The sequence below is a fragment of the Pteropus alecto genome, unplaced genomic scaffold, assembly GCF_000325575.1.
Source record: "Pteropus alecto unplaced genomic scaffold, ASM32557v1 scaffold190, whole genome shotgun sequence".
Lineage (NCBI taxonomy): Eukaryota > Metazoa > Chordata > Mammalia > Chiroptera > Pteropodidae > Pteropus > Pteropus alecto.
The window spans coordinates 3,822,843-3,844,550 of NW_006430462.1; the positions used below are offsets into that span (position 1 = coordinate 3,822,843).

General features: G+C 46.1%; 2 protein-coding genes across 2 annotated transcripts in view; one reads left to right on the forward strand and one right to left on the reverse strand.

The window, feature by feature from the left end:
- Positions 1–89: 89 nt before the first annotated feature.
- Positions 90–2,087, forward strand: LOC102887715 (cytochrome b-c1 complex subunit 9). The gene is made up of 2 exons (XM_006904896.3): positions 90–281; positions 1,824–2,087. Exons 1-2 carry the CDS (start codon positions 132–134, stop codon positions 1,863–1,865), a joined length of 192 nt encoding a protein of 63 aa, XP_006904958.1. The 5' UTR covers positions 90–131; the 3' UTR covers positions 1,866–2,087.
- Positions 2,088–15,113: 13,026 nt separating this feature from the next.
- ASCC2 (activating signal cointegrator 1 complex subunit 2) overlaps positions 15,114–21,708 on the reverse strand; it is a 38,762-nt gene continuing 32,167 nt past the window's right edge. Inside the window, exons 17-21 of the mRNA XM_006904897.3 lie at positions 21,645–21,708; positions 21,441–21,571; positions 20,795–20,894; positions 19,359–19,438; positions 15,114–18,065 (exon numbers count right to left, since the gene is read on the reverse strand). The exon at positions 21,645–21,708 is cut by the window's right edge and continues 12 nt beyond it. Coding sequence (XP_006904959.1) covers positions 17,894–18,065; positions 19,359–19,438; positions 20,795–20,894; positions 21,441–21,571; positions 21,645–21,708 — 547 coding nt within the window. The 3' untranslated portion in view covers positions 15,114–17,893. The remainder of the gene's footprint in view (positions 18,066–19,358; positions 19,439–20,794; positions 20,895–21,440; positions 21,572–21,644) is intronic.

Below are 21,708 nucleotides of genomic sequence, written 5' to 3' on the forward strand. Positions count from 1 at the left end.
ACCTCCGTGGGTCAAAACGACGAGCACCGAGATTCAGAGGAACTACAAATCCCATAAAGAGTTGCTCGTTGAGGGCAGAGGGGAAGGTCGACCGCGCAGACGCTGTGGCGCGATTTTGGCCGTGAGGAAATATGGCGGCTTCGACGTTTACTGGGAGGTTGTACTCTTTGCTATTCCGCAGAACCTCCACCTTCGCCCTCACCATCGCCGTGGGCGCCCTGTTCTTCGAACGCGCCTTCGATCAAGGCGCGGATGCGATCTACGAGCACATCAACCAGGGGGTGAGAGCCTAGGCCAGCCCTGACCTTGGGCCCGCCTGTGGGGTGACAGTGACAGTGAGAGGGAGGTGGGGCGAGACTCAGTGTACCTTTGCGAGGAAGGTGGCGGGGGGCGGGGGGGCGGTGTGTGTGGAGTAAATGCTGTACTGCTTGGGCGCCCCGGAGTGGAGGTGGGGCGAGACTCAGTGTACCTTTGCGAGGTACACTGGTGGCGGGTGTGTGGAGTAAATGCTGTACTGCTTGGGCGCCCCGTGTCTGTAGACTGCTATCTGTCCTCTCTTCCCGGTGTGAATCCTGGAACGTTAAATGGGATCAATAGATCCCACTTTGCCGGGGTTGTAAATATTGCGATCTCCCACGTACCCACTTTTCCATTTACAGAAGCAAAAACTAAAGCCTAGTGAGAGCAGACGTACTATGGCTACACCACCAGGAAGTTAGTGGCGAGTCAGGGCTGGAACCTAGGCTCCCTTTCTTAGAGTTTCAAGGGCAGATTTGAGCGGGCAATGGTCGCAAAAAGGATGTGTCCCTGAGACATTATGGTTGGCCTTTTCAGATAGCACTTTCGGTTCCCAAGGCTTCTCACGCAGGCAGCGTGGTATTAATTATGGTTAAGAGGGTGGGCTGTGAAATTAGAGAGCCCTGGATGGGAATACTGGGCCTTATCACTCAATAACTGTAACATTAAGTTGAGCAAGTTTCTTAACCTCTGGGTTTCACTTTTATATGTGAAAGAGAGATCATAATAGTAACTACCTCGGCATTATTGTGAGGATTATTTGAAGTACAGGCCAGATGCCACAGTGCCTGTTAGGTGGTACCACTCAGAAAATAATATGTGTTATATTCCTCAGGAGAAAATGGAAGCATAAGGTAGAGAATAACATCATTTAGACTCATTGTATACCAATCACCGTGCTAAGTACTCTGCATGCTTTATATTATTGAATTGTGGCTCATACTGGAGAAGGTCTTGTACGGATAGCCTTGTTCTACCATTCACTCACGTTTGTAATTTTTGGCTTTACAGCCAAGGCAGACCCTGTCCACTAATGCTGTGGCCAGGACAACTTTCTGCTCCTGTGAAAGTGCTGCCACTGTTCTATCTCCTGTAAGCATTTCCATTGGCCGTTCCCAGTGTTTGGGAAAGGCATCTGATTACATTGTCATAACCCACCTTCTGCGCTTTTAGGAATGAAAACAAAAAATGTCTCAGTCTGAGGTACTTAGGGACTATGTATTTAGGACCTTTTGAGTAATACGTGGGAGTTAAAGAAATGGGACATATTCCAGGCTCTGTTCCTCAATTTCCTGGAGAAGTAAAATCATCCCTCCCCACTTATTTCACATAGTGATTGAGAGCATCAAAAGCATTTTATAAATGTTAGGAATGTGTGTCTAGTATTGCAACCAGTTTGCCCACCACAACTGTCAGGACATGGTACGTATTTTTCTCATTGTTTTAGAGACCAGGGCAGTAAGAGTATAGTTGTCCAATGTGAGAAGCAAAACTAAAAGTTTGTGTCTCTTGTCTTTAAAATGCAGAAGCTGTGGAAACACATTAAGCACAAGTATGAGAACCAGTAGTTCCTTGGAGACCCCCATCAAAGCCAGAAGGACCAGATCCACCACCATCCGTTTGCCCAGAGCCAGGGCCTCAGCTTGAAGATGATCCTTACGTCTCTCTCCACAGACCACCTTTAGCTGTTGGCAAGAAATAGCTTCACCTGACAGACTCTTTAACTTCTGCTCTGTTTGAAGTATGTTTAGTCATAGCCATCAGCAAATAAATGTAAATTATTCTTGAGACCTGCTTCTGCATTGGATGCTTTGTTAATTCTGACTGATCTTCACTTGTCAGTTATTTGATACAATTTCATAGTCCTCTGCAAACATCTGAAGGGCAGATTCCATGATTTTGAGTTTCCCGTTAACTTACAAAGAATTCTGGTTTTCAAAACATTAGCTAGAGTTGGAGATGTTAGCTTAAACTTTGGCTTCTAAACCAGTATTTCCATTCTTAAATCACATAGAAGGGAGCTGACTGGCTTGGCTGTGGGGAAGCACCGTGCCCTCAGCTGGGGAAAAACCCTGGCCCAAGGGTCTTGGGACACCCCATGCCCCAGAGTCTAGTCTCCATGCTGCCTTTCACTTGTTGAGTATCTTTGGATAAAGCTGCCATATTTCTCTGGGCCACAGCCTATATTCTGATGATTAATTTGGTCCAAAATTCTGAGCCTTCTGCTGGAGTTCTGCCCTTTAATGAGTTTGGTTTATCGTCATGCTCACTTGGGTTTGAATGCTCACTCCATCAATTCTAGCTGTGTGAACCAAGGGCGAGGCACTTGACCTTGCTAAGCTTCAGTTTCCTGGTCTATAAAATGGAGATAATAGGAGTACATCTGTGTGGGGTTTCTGTGAGCATTAAAGGAGTTATTAAATGCAGGTAATATAGTCACAGATCCTGGCACATGGTAAATGGAAGTGAGATGTGGGGGATGCTTAAGGACCCAAAGAACCAGAAGATTTCTACTAGAAGGCTGTGGAACCATAGGAATGTGAGGAAGAGGGCTTCAAGGAATATATTCTGGTCATTTAACAAATGGGTGGCTACTGTGTGTGAAGTACTGAGTTATGTTAGTGCTGGGCACGTGGTGAATAGAACATGGGGTTTGAACTCCTACTGGAGACACTAAATGCCATTGATGTATATGTTACAGACTGGGCCAAGGGTTCTGGGGAAACAATCCAAAGAGAATAACTGAGTGATGGAGTAATTGAGGGAAGCCGCAGGAGAGGTAACATTGGTGATAAAGATGCGTCACTTAAGTTGGGAGTTGGAGGCAAAGCAGAGAAAAAAGCAGGTTTAAAGGCACAAAGTGGGGAGAGCCCTTGCTGAATTTAGTGGGATCAGGTCATTCAGGACCTGGTGAGTCACAGTGAATAATTTGGATTTTACCAAAATTATAATGAGTTGCTACTGAAAAAGTCTTAAGCTCTGCCTTATTAAAACATTCTGGCAGCTCTGAGATGATTAGATTGGAAGCAGGCAAGAGTGGAAACAGAATAGTTTGGAGGTTGTTGCTGCACTCTTTATTAGAGCTGATAGCTGTAAGAGACCTTGGAAAACATGAGACATGTTTGGGAGGCAGCAGAGGAAAGCACTGAGCAGGTGTGGAGCAGTTCTGTCTTGTAACTGGCCTGGGATCTTTCACTCAGCCCTGGCATGATTCAGGGGAACTGATGGAGGAAGTGTCAGGCCAGGAAACCCATGCAGAAGAGGGAGAGACCCGAGGAATTAGCCAATTTGTCCTACCTGAGGCATATCTTTATGAGATTAAGTCAAGGCCTAGAGGAATAACCTTCCAAAGGTGATACAGCTCTGGGGTCAAATCAAGACCTGAACCATTCTAAGAATAGAATGATTTCAACATCAAATAGAGGATAATCCCAGGGTTGATGGTAGTCACTACTTACCTTCACATTTTTCCCAACTATGTGTTGGCAATGTGCTGGTAAAAAACAATAAAGCAGGGAATATTCTTGTAGTTATTCTATGTTACTCTTTGGCACCTGCTCAGAGCAGCAGAGACAGACAAGCTTAGTTGGTCACCTGTTTCAGGTGGGGCACATTCTGACTCAGCCCAACAAGCAAGCAAGGGCGTCCATAAGCCGTCAGTCAACAGTTAAGATGTCCTATTATTTGCCATCAGCATTTCTGAGCTGTGTGTGTGTGTGTACATGCTTCTTTTTAATAAGAGCTGAAGGTGAAAATGATAAACCCTTTTCTACCTATTGTATGGGATTAAATAGTGTCCCCCCAAAATTCACATCCACCTGGAACCTCAGAAGGTGACCTTATTTGGAAAGATTCTTTGCAGATATAAATAGTTAAAGATGAGGTCATACTGAATTGGGGTGGGCCTTAAATCCAGTCACTGATGTTCTTTTAAGAAGGCCTTGTTAGGACACACAGAGAAGAAAGCTACACAAAGACAAAGACAGAGATTGGAGTTACATCATAGGCCAAGGGATGCCAGAGATTGCCAGCAACTACCAGAAGCAAGGAAAGAGGTGAAGAAGGATTCTTCCCTAAAGACTTCAAAGAGGAAAGGTGACCTGCTGAAACCTTGATTTTAGAGGTCCAGCCTCCAGAATTTGAAGAGAATAGGTTTCTGTTGTTTTCAGCTTCTCAGTTTGTGCTCATCTGTTAACGGCAGCCCTATCAAATTGGCCAAGCAAAAGAATGATATATCTAACTCTATCGAGGACGTAAAGAAATGGCACTCATATACTATTGACAAGTGCGTGAAGTGGCACCATATGTGTTAAGAGCCTTCATGTGCATACCTTTGACCCAATAAATACCATTTCTGGAAAATTTTCCTTAAAAAGTGCATGTCCACAAAAGATATTCATCGTGGTGATGTTTAAAACATGGGGGAAAAATGAAAACAAGTAAAATATTCAAAAGAGGAATTACTATTGAGGTAAAATATAAAACCATGTTTTAACTAGAAGAAAATGTCCAACAAATCTGGCCAAGTACCAGCCTCACTAATTTATGAATCAGTCTTCAAAAACAATAAGAAAAAGATGAAGAACTCAATAGAAGCTAGGGCAAAAAATGAATAGGCAGTTAAGACAAGAAATACAAATGGCCGCAAACTTAAGAAGATTCCCAGTTTCACAAATAAACACAAAATGAAATACCAGTTTTTGCCCATCATATCAACAAAGATGAAAAAGATTAGCAACACCTGTCTTTTAGTGAAGGAGCAGGCACTGCTCCTGGGCATTGGAACAAAGGTTTTTTTTTTTTAGATGAGGCAACTGTTGGTTGACCTCACCTACTGCAAGGACCTTGTCAGCTTACAATTAATTTTTTTATTTTTTACACCTACAGCACCTGGTCTTCCTAAATGGTCTCCCATCCAAGTATTAAATAGGTCTGACTCTGCTTAACTTCTGAGATCAGGATTGTTCAGGGTAGCATGGCCGTACGCGGAACAAAGGTTTTAGACCACAGTTAGGCAACATCTATTTTAATTGTTCATTCTTTTTGACCTTGATACTCTGCTTCTAGAAAAATCTCTAGAATCACATGTGCACATGCACACACATACAAAGTCGTTGGAGTATTGTTTGGAATTAAAATAACAAGAAGAAAACGATTCTTCAATAGGGGAGTAAGTTAACTAAACAAGTAGATTCAAACCATAGAAATTTATGTAGACGTTAAAATGACGGAGGCGACTCAATGTGTAGCAATAAAGAAAAATAAAGTAAAACAGAAATCAAACTGCATAATGGTATGGTTAGTTGTTTAGTTTGATCCCATATATGCAAATGACACATTAATATATGTACACACAAAATAGCGAGGGATGTGCATTAAACACTTCACAGTGGTTATGTGCGAGGGGTGGGATCTCAAAGAACTCTCACTCTATGTAATAGATATCTACTTTTTTCCTTGCAACGAGCAGGTATTCTAACCCAAAGATATTTTATAAAAAGAAATCAATAGAGTAAAAAATGTGTAAGGCAAATATTCACATAAGAAAATGGTCAAAATAGAAAGCTAAGTAGAAAAAGCAGGTCACAAATTTATGTAGTGCATGATACTTTTTTTTTTTTGCAAAAATGAATAAGAAAAAATGGGAAATGTTCACATCGAATTGTTAACAGTGATTAACTTTAATGGAGTTTTATTTTCCTTTGTATTTCTCTCTGTTTTCTAAGTTTTCTGCATCAAGCATGTATTATTTTCAGAATGAGTAGTATAAATAAAAAGGGGCCCAGAGAGAGTGTGAACACGGAAATGCAAAATGTGAGCCCCCAGGGCTCCCCTTCCTGAGATCCCCATGCAGACTTGCCCTCGAGCATCACTGCCAAATGAGAGCAGGGACTTCCCAGAGCTCCTTGAGTGTGTCTGCCTCACAGGTCGCAGGATGTGAAGATTAGCACCCTCCTCAAACTGGCACTGACAAGCTGTTTACTATTGGAAAAAAGTTCTCTCTTCCAAGGTCAGCCTGAGGCATTTCCTGGAGTCAAGAGCTGAGACTGTCTTTACAGTTAGAAAACCCCAAGGGCTCTCCCCACCTGCTCCCCTAGCACAGGTGTCAGGAAAAGCTAAATGCTTGGGTGTCTCATAAAGTTAGTTCCAAGGTCTCTGAAATCCTCTCCTGAGAATTTTACATCTGGTATGTCTCTGAGTAAGCAGTATTGCTCTCTGGGTTAAGAGTATTTGAACTGATGTCTTATTTTCTTAGCTTCTTTCTTGGGTCCAAAAATATCTCTCCAAACTGGTACAAACTATTCATTCATTCGGTCAGTCATCCAACCATTACAGCTTTATTGAGCTCCTGTTCTTCCCGGTACCTTCCAGACCTTGGACATATAGTGAAGAATGAGAAAGAGCCCTACCTCTTGGAGCTTACATTCTAGTAAGGGAGACAGGCAGTAACAAAACACTAAATAAAAATTTCATTTTACAATAAAGTTTATGAATAAAATAGAACTGGGTAACGTATAGAGAGTGACTCAGGTGATGAGTAACATGAGATGCTCAGGTAGGTGGTCAGGGAAGATTTCTCCAAGGAGATGACATTTGAGCTGATACAGCTAGGTAAAGATCAAGAGTAAGAGCATTCCAGAAAAAGAACAGCAAGTGCAAAGGCCCTGAGGTGGGCACGAGCTTTGATTATTTGCTGAACTGTAGGCAGGAAAGGAGTGTTAGAGTTAGATGCTGTATGATCTTGTAGGCCATGCTAGAAGAGTTTGGATTTTATTCTAAGAAGTGAGGAAAGCCTCTGGAAGGTTTCTGATAATAGTTTATGTCTATTAGCTACTACTATGAGCCAGGCATTGTACTAAGTGCTTTGCAGTTACGTGTCACTTGATTTGAAAAATCCACATTATTATTCCCATTGAATAGCTCTAGTGAAGTTTAAAGAGCACTGTTTTTAGAGTGGACAATCCTGAGTTAAAATTCAAGCCCCACCACTCACTGGCTGTGTGAACTCAGGCAAGTTACTTACCCTCTCTGAGCCAGTTTCCTCATCTGTAAAATGCCCACTGTGAGATTGCACAGTGGCAGCTATGATACTTGTTATTTCTGGAGCTGTTGTCATCTTGGAAGGGTGTCAAAGGGAGTAAGGATTACTGTACAGTAAATCCTCACCCAGCTGACTGCTTAATTAACCCAGCCAGGGGCTACCTTGGAAGTCTCTGGTACTCCAGGGCTACCTGCCAAGGCTCAAATTTTTTCAGCTCTAGGTGGAGTCCAAGTTGTCCTGGCAGGACAGAAAGAAGGAAAGTCCAGACCTCAGAACATTCTAGGCTTGTCCCCGGAAGATGCAAGAATGCTGCCTATTACAGGCTAGGTTCCCTGGGAAACAGACTCTGGGCTAGAGGTTAGTGTGCAGGAGATTTATTAAAGAGTAGCCTTGGGGTCAATAACCTTGGCGTCGACAAAGGAAGGGAAGGAAACCGGACTAGCAGAGGGAGAAGTCAGATGCAGATGCAGTCTCAACGGAGGCCTCCCCTGACCCTAGACCCTTGGGGAATTCTGGGAATGGGATGATCTTTCAGAGATGTCCTGAGCAGAGTGAGACGGGCAGCTCTTTACAGACCCTGTTGATCATCCATTGAGGTTGCTACCTGAGATGGGGGCAGACACAGGCAGGGCTGTCTTCAGCCTGGCCAAACCCTGAAGGGGCTGACAGCTGAGGCAATTAGTACACTGCACCTTTAGTATCTCACCCCTGTAGGGAGATCTGGAGGGTGAATCTGAGATTCCACCAAAGCCTTCCCCATCTTTTGGTCTTTCTCAGGCCCATTTTATACCTGCATCCATTCCCTGAGGCTCACAAGAACAAATTTGCAAAATAAAAATAACTAGATATGCTTTTACTCATTAAACACATAAGATTTTTTAAATTATAATACCTGGTGTGAGCGAAGATATGGGAACTGATCATTCTCAAAGCCTGCTCGTGGGAAGGCCAAATTGATAGTCAAAAAGCATGACCCAGCAATTCTATTTCTCAGAATTTACCCTGAAAAAATAATCATGAATGTGGACGAACATTTAGCCAGGAAGTTGTTCATTGTAGTTTCATAGCAAATAATGAGAAACAATCTAAATGTACAACTACAGGCAACTGTTTTACTAAAGCATGGTACGATAGAATATTATTAAGCCATTAAAAAGAATATAGATAAGAAATGGGGAAAAAAGTGGTGATAATAGCATGTGTTGTACAATCCCATTTTTGAAGAAAACCCATGTGTATATTCCTTTTTTCTAAAATAATGCTAGAAGGAAAAGAACTAAAATTGTAACAGTAATAATTTCCGGATGATGAGATTATGGGGTTTTTCTTTCTCTTTGTGAACCGTATTGAGCATATGACTGCTTTTATAATAAGGGAAGAAGCAGCATAGGTTATTAAAAAGAAATAGATTCCATCCCCTAACTCAGCCAGCCCTTCCAATTAGAAGGAACAGAGACTGTCCTACAAATGAGCTTGAAGTCTTCCAAGGAAAGGACAAAAATCAATCAATCTAAAATGTCTGAGCAATGTGCAAAGTTAGAGGGAATACAAATTCCTCAGGCAAGATGGAAGTTATGGCAGCTGCTTGAGTGTTAGTGAAGGACAAACACTGAACCAGTAGCAGGCACCGGCCTACACAAGAGAGTACACACACACACACACACACACACACACACACACACACACACACACACACACACACACACACACACACAGAGCTGCCTTCTCTGGGTACCCACCCAGACCAGGCCTGGGCCAGTTGCTGCTAACAAACCCTGTGTCACTGTATTCTCAGTCAGAGGTGGTTGCTGCTCTCCATCCCATTTTACAGGTAGAAATGAGACTCAGAGAAGTTAAGTGTCTTGCTGAGGGTAACACAGCTCGTGAGAGTGGAGCAGAGGTTCAAATACAGGACAGTGCCTCTAGGCTATGCTCATATACACTGCTCCACATCGTGCAGAAATCATTTTTCTCTTTTCGTTGGGGCCTTGGCCTGATATTCTTAGATTTATTCACTGACCGAATGCCAAGGGCAGACTCCAGCCAGCATCAAGGGCAAGGCAATGATGGAATGCAGAGAAAGTGTTGGCTGGGAGCTGCCCAGTGGACAGTCTGTGAGTATGTCGGTACTGACATGACAGCCTTCATTCTTCCCTGGTCTATCCTCCTTTTAAAACTCCTGCACAGAAACTTTCTTGACTGCTCTACCTTCAGAAAGCTGCCAGATCAATGTCCCTGTTTAAACACCTTCAGTGGCTCCCATTACCTGCAAGATAACGTTCAAACTCCTTAGTCTGAGGACGTGGTTCCATAGTGTGGTGGCTAGCACATATGCTTTACACACAGAAAGTCCTGGGTTTACGCCCTAGTGGAGCCACAGTCCACGGTCTACGGCTATGCCACCCTGAATAAGCCCGATGTCTGATCTTGGAAGCTAAGCAGGGAAACACCTGGTTGGTACTTGGATGAGAGACCACCTAGGAAGATCAGGTGCTGTAGGCATAAATAATAATAAATAAATAAATAAATACAATTCGTTAGCCTGACATTTAAGATCTAGACTACCTTAAATCTCCCTTCATAAACCTCCCAAATAGGGTCTTTGCTGTGGGTCCCTTTGATCTGTCATTTTGTGCCTAGGCATCGATTGTGGACACAGACATGACTGAAGTTTGAACTCTAGCTCAGCCGAGTGACCTTGGGTGAGTCGCTTCCTCTCTGTGAGCCTCGGTTTCCCCATGTGGAAAATGGGATAATGATAATACCTCACAGTGTGTTGGGAAGATATGTGAGATAATGCTTGTGATGTACTCAGCACAGGCTTATTAGCTAATGTCTGCAGTGAGTAAATTAACAGGACTCCCTATGAGGTCTTCAGGGACCAGAGACTAATTAGCATATTCAATCCACAAAATGCAGGCTGAGAGCTTTGGGGATGACTATACAGCTGAATCATCCAAGTGGCCCCCACTTCACCCCCGTTGTCCCACAGCTTTAAAACCCTGTTCCTGACATTCTTCCATCCCTCTGAGGCCCGATCATTTTCTTGTGATCCCCTTTTTGTCCCTTGACAATCTCGTTTCAGCATCTCTAACACTGTTTTAAACCCCAGCAGCCTCCTGTCTGTCGTCCTCAGGCAGCTGTTATCTCTTTCTCACACCTTTCATAATGTAATGGATTCCTCTCTGCTTCTGTCTTCCTTGCTTCCTGACCTCTAAGCAGACTTCTGTCTCCCTTCTGTACAAACCTTCAGCAGAGAGGCCACTGCCTACCCTGGGGCTGCAATTCTATGTGATGGCTTATCTCCTTGGCTCGATAAGCTTCCCTGATGAAATACTTCCTTCAAACTGCGCCCTTCAAGGGGCACCCCTTCCTTCCTTCAAACTGCGCCCTTCAAGAGGCACCCCTTCCTTCCACTGGCAGACAGGGGAGACCATGGCAAACTGGAGATTTGGAAAATATGTCCTGCCCAGCTTCCTATTCTCCTCTCCTTTCCCTTAGCCCTCTGTCAAAGGAATGACTTGATTACAGGTTGTATCAACAGAAATATGATGGTTAGAACAAAGGAGGTAAACTAAGTTAACCATTTGTGGAGTATTGCGGCTTCGAGTTCAAGTGCCCAGCTATAGAAAAGCAAGAAAGCCAAGGGGCTGAAAATATGGACTGTAGAGGCTGGCAAACCTGAGTTTGAATCCTGGCTCAGCCATGAGCAAGTGACTGAACTACTAAATGAGGCTTATAATCACACCTATCACCTCTCTTTGTTTCAAGGATTCAGTGAGGTAATTTCTAGTCCCAAAAGGCTGAGCAGGGCACCTCCTCTGGGTTCCCAGGGCACCCACCACGCACTTACCAGGGTGGATTGTGCCTGTCTTTTTCTTTTTCCAGCTCCTGTGTGTATAGGTCATCCTGAGCCAGAGGCTTCTGGGAGAACTGTCCTGGAGGAGTCAGGGCAGCTGTGCTGAGGGGATAAGCGGTGGGATACATGGAAAGCTGGCTTAGAGCATTGGCAGGAGGGTCCCTGTGAGCAAGGCCCTGTGAGTTCACTAGCTAGCCTCATGGTGGGCACCACACCTTGTCCCAATATCCTGCCAACATCTCAAATTTACAGACAAGACAATTTTGGCTCAGAGAGGTGAGGCCACCTTGCTCAGAGTTACAGAGCCAGGGAGTGGCTGAGGCCAGCTCAATTCTGACCCCAGAGCGGAGCCTTGTTCTGAATGACAAAAGCAAAATAGGTCACTGGCCATTCAGAGGACCCTGATCCCCAAGGAAAAGTTCTGGCCTGGCCATCACATGCTATTCTGAGTTAATACTCTTGGGGAGAAACCAATGCCTTTCTGTGTAGACCCCTCCTGAGAGGAGCGTCTGGTTTTCCAGATGTGACAGGATGTACACATCGCCTTTGGCAGGTCATCGAGCGGGTCCTTATCTGTTGCCCTTCTCCTGTTTCAGAGGAGACAGAGTTCTGCCCATTGGGATCTGTCCTGTGGCACCTGGTAAGCCTGTCAGAGAAACAGGGGCAGGAGCCTTACTTTCTTCTAAACAAATCCCATCCAAAGGGGTCTCAACATGACAGTTCCCAGGCTCCCCTAGAGGCAAGGCCCTGGGGGAGATCGTTTCATAGCAGAACTTGCCCATAGAGGCAAAAGCCTTGGAGTTTAAGCCATTCTCCGATTCTGTCCTTCTGATAAGAACTATCAGCAAAAATCCAGATAAAGGCAGCTCTAAAACTCTTCATAGCCTTAGGACCCCCCAATTCCATGTTTGGAAATGTACCCTCTGGAAATAACAGGTAATTTGTACAAAGAGGTTTTCGGCAAGGTGATTAAAAGAGAGCAGAGGTGGACATTGCCTCAAATGCAGAGTAGACAGGGTTGCTCATCACAGTCTTCTTTTTCTCCCATTTGAACAAGTTTCACTGCTTTTATTATTTTGATATAAGTATACATTTTTAAGTTAAATTTATTGGGATGACATTGGTCATTAATAAAATTATAGATTTCAAGTATACAATTCTATATCATCTATATATTGCATTGTGTTCATCATCCAAAACCAAGTCGCCTTCTGTCACTATATATTTGACCCTTTCTACTCTTTTCTACCTTTCCCCTTTTCCCCCTTTCCCCAGTAACCACTATACTGTTGTCTGTGTCTATGAGTTTTTGTTGGTCTTGTTCGTTTTTTGCTTTCAGTTTTATTATCCCACATATGAGTGAAATCATATGGTTCTCGACTTTTTCTGTCTGGTTTATTTCGCTTAGCATGATATTCTCAAGATCCATCCATATTGTCGCAAATGGCAGTATTTAATCTTTTCTAATGGCTGAGTATTATGAGGTTCATGGCTTTTGGTGTGTCCCCCCAGTTGTGATCTCATCTGACCCTCAAAATTACCTCATGAGGCAAGAGGGCTGGGAGAATGATTATTCCCATTTCTCACAAGAAGAAACCGAGTTCCAGAGAGGCCAAGAGACTAACCCAAGGTCACATAGCTTATTGAAGTCCAGGGCCCAGACCCCAGCCTTCTGATCTTGAATCTAGTACTCTTTTCACCACCCCAGGCCACCTTTATGAACAAACTAACAATAAAAAAGATGAGCATATGAGGCCTGGGAATGAATGTACATGCGAAGGACCGCTAGGTAGATCAGACCAGGAGATGGAAAATAGCATGGGAGTCTGCGTGTAAGCTCTGGAAATAAAATTCCTAAATGTACAGAAATGATTGGCCCTTATCCCACCTGGGGCCCCTTTTCTGCCAGGCTCTTCTGTGAAAACCACTTTCAGGAGGGGAAAACCATAATTACTGCTTGGGATGACATAGCACTTAAGGGACATGTCCAAGTGCTGAGGGTGGATTCATGCAGCCAGAAAAAGCATATTCAATGTCATAATTTCATATTTGGAAAACTAGAATTAAGTGCCCGTTGTTTTCATAATTCAGACCACAGCAAGTGAAGCTTGGCACAAACTCCCTGGTTGGGAAAGACTCACAGAAGCCCAGTAAATTCTTAAGCTCCCCACCCTCAGGGGAGGAAGGGGTGTTTGAAATACCAGGACAAGAGATTTGGGCGGGATGAGGGTTTAAATGGGTTAAAAAATTCTGGACTAAACGCCCTTTAGGGCTCTTCAAATTCTGCCAGTCTGCGTAAAATTCTCTTGATTATTGACTGTGGGAAAAGAATTTCTAGTATGATGTGAAGTAAGAATTTCATGCTCATTTTAAGACACCGACACTCCCACCACACATATACATAGAGCTAGAGATACTAATCTTCGGACTTTTTTTTACCTTGGTTCAGGCTGCAGAATTGCAACAACAGCCTCAGGCCACAGTCAAGGCCCCTCCCTGCTGCCCCAGCACCCAGAGATTTCAAAGAGACCTGGTACTGGGCTGCCCCTCACTCTACGGAGGTGATCTGGGAGTTCCACATGGGCCCTGCCCCCATCCCTCCCCTTACTGGGGAATAGCCTTCCCCTAGGTGGGTCCTCTGGAGACTCCCCAGCTCCTTTTAGCCATCCCATAAACATGTTTGGGGTTCTAACATTTCTTCTTTACCTCAGAGCCCCATCTCCCTCCTCTTTAATGTCAAGTTCCTTTCAAGACAGGCCCATCTCCTTCCTTCTCTTCCTCATCTTCCATTCTTTACACTGGCTGCCTCCCCTCTGCTTCTCGGCAAAGCTGGGACAGAGCCCCAGGATACCCCACTGCCTTAGCAGTTGACCTCTTGGCTACTGCCTGACACTGTGACTACCACTCTCTGTTTCTGGAAAGTGTCTTCGCTCTTGACCTCTTTCTGTTGATGTTGCCTACTCATTTCTTCATTTATTTATTAGGACTTAGCATAACTGTTACTAACCATTTTTCCAAAATGTCTTAACATCTAAATCCCCCTTGGATGATGAACTTCATGAGGGTAAGGGCTGGGTCTTTGTCACATATGCCTGGTGTAGCGCCTGGCACCTAGCAGATCTTGGTAAATGCGTGCCAAGTGGATATACTTGTCTTCGCCTCCCTTGGGGCTGACCGCCTATGCTGCAAGCCCTGAGGGCAGACCACAAACACTGAAAGCTGCTGCTCTGGACAAATGTCTAGGCCACAGCCTAGCTTAGCCTATGACCCTAACTCTGGGCTCACTCTCTCTCTTCTACTCCTTTCACATGCACCCTGGACCCTTTGACTTTCCTAGCCTTTTGGCCCCCTCAGTGCTCCCCAAGCTCCACTGTCCTGTCTCAGCTGAAATGCTCTACCCCCAGCCTTTTCTCCACTTCCCCTGAAAAGGGACAGAACACAAAAATAATTATTCAGTGGGCTTAATGGTAGACTGGATGCACAGAGGAAATAATAAATTAATTTGAAGACAGAAAGTGAAAATAATGGAACAGAGCATCTGAGATCTGTGGGACAATATCAAATGGTCTAACATACAACTGGAATCCCATCAGCCTGGCCTGATGAAATGAGATTTCCCACCCTCCTGTCCTACAGTTATTTTCCTTGTATTTTTTTCTTTCTTTGTAAGAACAGTACCAAGGATGCAGGCATGGAGGAAAGAGATGGCAGGCAGCGTAAAGGTTAAGAATGTGGGCTTTGGAGATAATCCTGGGACTGAATCCCTCTTTAGTCACTTGCTAAATGTGTGACCTTGCTTGGTCAGGTCTCCTACCCTCTCTGTACCTCGATTTTCTCATTTGTACTTACCTTGTGAAGATTAAACAAGATCATAATGCAAAGAAAGAGCCCAGCAGAAACTCTGGCCATAGCAAGTACTTGGTAAGTGCTTTTATTCTTATTACATAGCATCACGGTCTCCATAATTTTCATTTATGAACATTCCCTTCCAGATTTGGTCTGTATGCAAAATCTTTTTAACATTTTCACAATCAGGGTGCATGATCATCATATATTCAAATTTATTCTTTAAAAAAAATTATTCTTGAATATTTAGTTTCCCAGATGCCTAGCAAATTTTCATTGACATCATTTAAAGGGGTGGGGGAGCTCCATAATCCGCCCCCCCACCGCATTTTTGGTGGGTTTTATTTTTGTCTTCTTCCTGTATTATTTACCCCGAGCTCCTGGTGTGGCAGGGACAGGCATTCTTCACAACCATTTGCTCTTCCAGACTGCACCGAGCTAAGGGGAGCCACTCAGAAAGAATCTGTATCCAGGTTCCTTTGTTGCTAACTTGCAATGGGCTTTGGGCAAGTCACTCTTTGGGCTCCTGGGCTTCCTTTTATAAATAATGACAGGCTCTGTCCACCCACTCATAGAAGCACTGTTCAAACAAACATGTTTATCACCCTTGCCACTCACGGACTAGAAACAAAGACAAGTATTAAGTCCTCTCAGACGCACAGGTCTTAAAAGCTTCCTGGGAAATGCCTGTGATAGTCACATTCTCTGCCAGGGTACAGAGAAGGCACTTGGAAAATTCCTACTTAGGAACAGTAGTGGTGGTGGTAGGCCCCAGTGATCGAGTGGGCAGGGTTCAGAGACCCCAACCCACTTCGCTTATAACACCTCTGCCATTGCCTGTCTTAAAACTTGGGACCTCTTTAGAGGATTTAATTGGCACCAAGGGGAAACCATCCATCTGGTCCAACGTACCCACTTTGCAGATGGGAAAACTCAAGCCCCAAGAGGAGAAGGGATGTGCCTACCAGCACCATTCGGGATGACCCCTGAGCTGTTTTAAAAGCATCCCTGAAAGGGTGCCCTCAAGGTCCAAAATGAGCAAACACGTAGTTCCTTAAGGGAGACTAAATTTGACCTGGCACTACATTTTGGAAAATTTGAAAAAAAATCACTTCTGTCTTCTCAAGTCCTTTAAACCAGGAAGCTAATATGAGGCCTGAACACCACTCTGGGTAGTCTGGAGGTACAGATGACAAAGTGAAGGTGAGAGGGCTGTATGAACAGTAACAGGTAAGGCAAGTAAAGCCCAGGAGCTTCCTTGACTCGCCTTACTTTGCTCCAGGGACAAGAGCTGGGTCTGAGGAGACAGTGACAGAGAAAAGAACGGCTCTTGCCCCTGCTCTGGCAAATGCGTCTAGGAAGAAAACAGTCTTCCTGCTGCCTGTCAGGATGGCTGACCCCAGGCCTGATCTGTTAACTTGCAGCATGAGGGGAGGGTACCATCCCCACATCTGTTCCACATTGCTAATACACCAAAAGAACTGGCGTGACACAGAGGAATTGCTATTGATTTTCACTTGTGCAGGCTGACCTAACAAAACCAATTTTTCAAGTGCTTGTCTGCCTTGCTGCTTCAGATGCTCATCCTAACCACATGCAAATAAATTGTGCTAGTGTCTAGGATGGTTTGTCAAGGTCCAGCTTGGCAGGGGCCCTGGCTTCTACTGATGGACTACAGGCCAGGCTGGGTTGGATCATCCCAGCAAATGCCCCACTGCTGATCTGCCATTGTTCAGTAACATTCAGGGGGGTGCGGGAATCGGGATGCCTGGCAGCTGCTGTCATTCTAGAAGCCAGTTGGCCACGCTTGGGAGGGGGCTCTGAGGAACTAGGCCCACGTCCCACTTGCTCCAACAGGGCTTGGCAGTAATACCCTCACTTGTTTCTTCTAGTCTCCGACACTTTGAGTTTGGAGGATTTAAGAATGTATGCGCAACCAGGAGGCACTGAGTTCCAGTACTGGTTCTGCTGCTGGACAAGGGTCCTCAGGGCAGCTGAGATGGAGATGATATTACTCACAGGGGCTAGGACCTTATAAAGGCCAGGAGTCAGACGGAGTGTCCACCTCTGCTATCCCACTCCCTAGCTGTGGCCTGGGCAGGCACCTTCAGCTCAGTGTGTACCTTCCTCATCTATACTCTGGGGCTGACAATAGTGCCTACCTCCTCTGGTGTAGGTGGTGGGGACTGAAGGAGATAATAGACAGGGTTGCAAGGCTTCACATGCTGAATCCTTTCTTCCATAAGCAGACACTGAAGGTTCAGAGAGGCAGCGATGTTCTCAGGGACACACAGCAAGGCAGAGCAACATTAGGAGGAGTTGCAATAAGAGGCAAGCACAAAAGGTTAATGAAAAGATCATGGCCATCCTGCCTGCTTCATCTCCAGACAGTGGGGGTCACTGAAGAATGGGATACAGGGTAAGTGGGTCATGGGCACATCATGGATGATTGCTTAAAAGGGTCAAAAACTTTATTTGCAGGCCTTTTTTTTTTTTTTTTGGAATATACAGGTTTCCTGCTGTCCAAGGAAAGAGGGAAGTGGTGTCTTGCTGCACAGGTTTGCGGGGCTTGCCTTGGCGCTCTGTCCCCATCCCTTTCACCTGCTCACTGGCCCAGGAGTTTCTCCACTGTGGGATAAGGCACTGTGTGTTCTACAAGAAGGCGCTCACGGCTGGCTGGTGGACAACGAGGTGGCCTTCTCAGGGGCTGCAAAGCTGAGGCTGTTGAGGGATTGAGTTGAACTTGGGACCCTGGCAGGAGACCACCTGGTGAGGAGGCCCCGGGCTATAGAAACGCAGCCTGGTGGGTTTGGCACCACTGCCTCCCAGCTGGTCCTGGCATGGCGGCTTCAGGATGGAATCATGCCTTTGTTCCTTTTGCGGTCGGCCATGGTTCTCCGGTTGTGGTTGGCTCGTGTCGACTTGTTGGCTTCCTTCTTCCTGCGTTCCTGGGTTGTTTCACGACTCTGCCCATGGCCCCGGGGACTACCGGCCACTGCTGTCGAGTTGTCATGCCGGTACCTGACGGAGGAATAACCCATCCCCAGGAGAACCCATCAGCCAGAAGAAGTTCTGATAGTAAAAGCCCACAGCCTTCCTCAGAGGTCCCTTGGAAAGGACACACAGCTTAGGCCAGGCCACCTATGTCCCAACTTCCAGTGGAAAGAGAAATGGAGCCCGGCAGGGACAGGGCTCTGGGGGCTCCAGCCAGCCCTGTGCCTGATGAATCCTCTTCTCTGAACCTTGCCTCTAGATGGGACCCTGGTGAAGCTGTGAGGAAGGACCAGCTAGTGGGCTAACTGCAGCCCACACAAAGAGAGGAAGAATGCTCAGGGATGGGTCTGCTCCCTTCTCAACCCCAGGCCTCATGTTACAGATGAGATAATACTCCTGTTCTATACAGGGCCTTGCTTGGCTTCAAAACCAAGTTCACTCACAGACATGACCTAGGACCTTTTCAGACCATCCCAACTGCTGGGTTTGCCCAGAGCTCTGTGATCAGGGGGTTGGGATGGAAGAGAAGTCAAAGTTGTGCTGCCCCGTGCTCAATAACCTTCTATGGCTCCCTACTGCCTTTAGAATGAGATCTAAATTCCTCCCCACTTCCTCCTGCACCCAGTGGACAGTGCTGTGGGAGTCTCAGGGCCAGAACAGAGGACTTGGCTTCCACCCATGCTTTGGCCTTCAATTGGAGGAGGGACCTTGGGTAGGTCCTTGGCCCCTCTGGACCATTTCCTCTCTGGGACGAGGGATGAATTACAAATATCTCTGGTTATGTGTTCCCAGCTCCCCTCCAAAGGCCACATCTGTGTTTTCTTGCCTTTCTGCCCTCACATGACAAACTCCTTTGTACCCTTTTCACCTTTAAGGGTCCAACTCAAGTGCCCCTGTCCTTATCATGGCTCTTTCAGCCATAAAAGACATGTGTGTCTGTCTGGGCTCTCTTGCATTTTACATTCTGCCTGACGCCAGCTAGCTGTGGACCCATCAGGCTCCCACACTGGGTGATAATCCCTTGGCGTGTTTGTCAAGTAATGGTTACAAGTGTAGACCCCAGAGCTGAGCCACCTGGACTTAATCTTTGCTCCACCAGTTACTGTGTGACCTTTGGCAGGTTACTTAACATTTCTGGGCCTCAGTTTCCTCATCTGTAAAATGAAGATAATGATAATAGTAGCTACTTCATAGGGTTGTTGTGAGAAATAAATTTGTACATGTAAAATACTTAGAGTTTATGTGTGGGCTTCCTGGTGGTTAACTGGGCCTTCCCCAGATGGGCTCTCTCTCTTTAGAAACAGCTTCTTAAATGCTCACCCCTTCCTGGCAAGGAAGGCCATGCGCCTGGCTTCTGCTTTTTCCCGCAGCACTGCAGGGTCCTGCACAAAATAGTCAGGCTGTGGAGGAAAGGGGAGAAAAGACTCATGAGTCGCCCTATTTCCCTAAGCCACGGCGAGGTTGTGCCTGACTGAGACCTGTTATGCCTCCAGGCCAGGAGGTCTGGGAAACCACAGCATAGCAAGGTGACGCCCAAGAATGGAACTGTGCTTGCTATGGTTCAAGGTTTCTGCTAGAAGCCTCCTCCTCCAACCTTTCCACCAATTCCCCTAGGGAGAGGCAGCAAAAGGGACGGAGGCTTCTGGGATAGGCAGAGTAGGGCTGGTGATCCAGTGGAGCATAACAATGACAAATGAAAGCAAACCATGAGAGGCCATGTAGGGCCTTGAAAGCCAAGAATGGTGATCCATTGGAGCATAACAATGACAAATGAAAGCAATGCAGGGAAGGCCAGGATGGCCACCATGAGAGGCCATGTAGGGCCTTGAAAGCCAAGAGAGTCGCCCCTGGAAGCTAACTTGTCCCCCACACTGGTGCGACCAGCAACATGCTGTGGGAGCACCCATTCTGGAGGACCATTTTCTGTTCCAAGAGGGAAAGAAGCCTGGACTAGCAAGAATGAAATGAATCACTGTGACCTAAAGAACACGACAGGCTTTGGTGGATCGTACAATTAAAAACAAACAAAAAACAAAAAACAAGTAGAAGTAGTTTGAAACTGGAATATTTCACAAAAAATCTGGAATATTTTACAAAAAATCTTGGAGCAGGAAAAGCCCCAGAAGCTCTGGCCTACGCTATGCTGAGGGGCCCCTTGGACAGGGCGTGTGTGCTGCCCACCACCAGGGTCAGTCTCCACCACGACCTGCTACTCAATCACTCAGACAACACACATCGGAATTTGTCACCCTGGTGGGAGGGCATGAGGGGACTTAGGGGTCCCAGGCTGCCATCCATTTAACCTGAGTTTTGAACATTTTAATTTGTTTTATATGTTGAGGTTCTAGTTAAAATTTCATTTGAAGTAAAGTTTACCTGCTAAAAAACAATTTTCAAACTCTCCAGCCCAGATGACCTCTAAGAGCCCTTGGGCTCTGAAGCCTCTCTGATTTTAAAGATTGCCATCCTGGGCATGGCAGCCAACAGCTGCCCCCCTTCTGGCCCCCAGGCTCCTCGGCCTAATAAATCCAGTAGCTCGAGGCCTGGCCTTTGATCCATCCCTTGGGCAGCAGAGGTGAGTTCTAAGCCAGCAGCAATCTAAGCAGACATCTTGGGCTCAGAGGGGCCTCTCTTCTCCTGGGCAGTGACGCTGGGGCTGCCTTGAGGCCAGGTACAGGGAAGGGAGTGCACAATGCTCCCAATTCACCCTTCAGAATTGCATCTTCCCCTTCATCTGCCACATGCCAAGGAGATACCTTGGGGGCCTCGTCTTCAGCTTCCTCCTCCTCCTCGTCATCCTCCTCCTGCCCTTCTCTGGGCACTTTGGTTCTCAGCACCTGAGGGATGGTGAAGGGCCTAAGGGTTTAAAGAGAAAGTAAGATCAAAGACTAGATTAAACCTGCAGAGAGAGCCTCTGGGAGTAGGGAATTGGACTGGGTGAGAGGAGGCCAATAGAGAGGGCTTTTCAAGTCAGCTTTGCTCCAGTACCCGAATTCTTTGAGGGTACCACAGTCTGACATGGGGGCTTAGGGGAGACTGAGCTCAGGGCGGGGGGGTCTCCAGCTCTGTTTTTATCTGCATTGGGGAATCTCCATCTTTCCACTGGGAAAAGTTTTCTGCAATTAAAAAGAACAGTATAAAACTACTACATAAAACCAAATTAATGCTGGCTCACTGAGGGTAGGTTGGACTAACCAGCCAAGGGGATGGCTGGGGGTGTAGAGAGCACTAGACTAGGAGTCAAGAGGCCTGGGTTTGGACTCTGGTTCTGCCATTGACTTGCTCATGTGATCAGGGCCTTAGCTTCCCCATCTGTATAAATAAGAGGCTACAGGAGAGCCCCATGGGCCGAAAGCCACTCTGCCCTTGGAATTCCACCCTCTGGCCAAACTATGGCCTCACCTGCGGCTGATGAGCTCATCATCCGAGTCAGCATCGTTGGCGCCCACCTGGTTGCCATCGTATGTATCATCGTACTCATCCTCATAGTTATCGCCGTGGTAGGATAGGCCCTCACCTGGCTGCAACGGCACCTGCAATGGCAGAAGTGTGGGTCAGTGGGGCCCAGGGGCCGGCCAGCTTCCCCAGCCCAGCATGGACACCTACCTCCTCCACCACCACGCTGTACTGCTCGTAACGCTGCCGCTGCGCCACCACCTCCCGCTTGTCG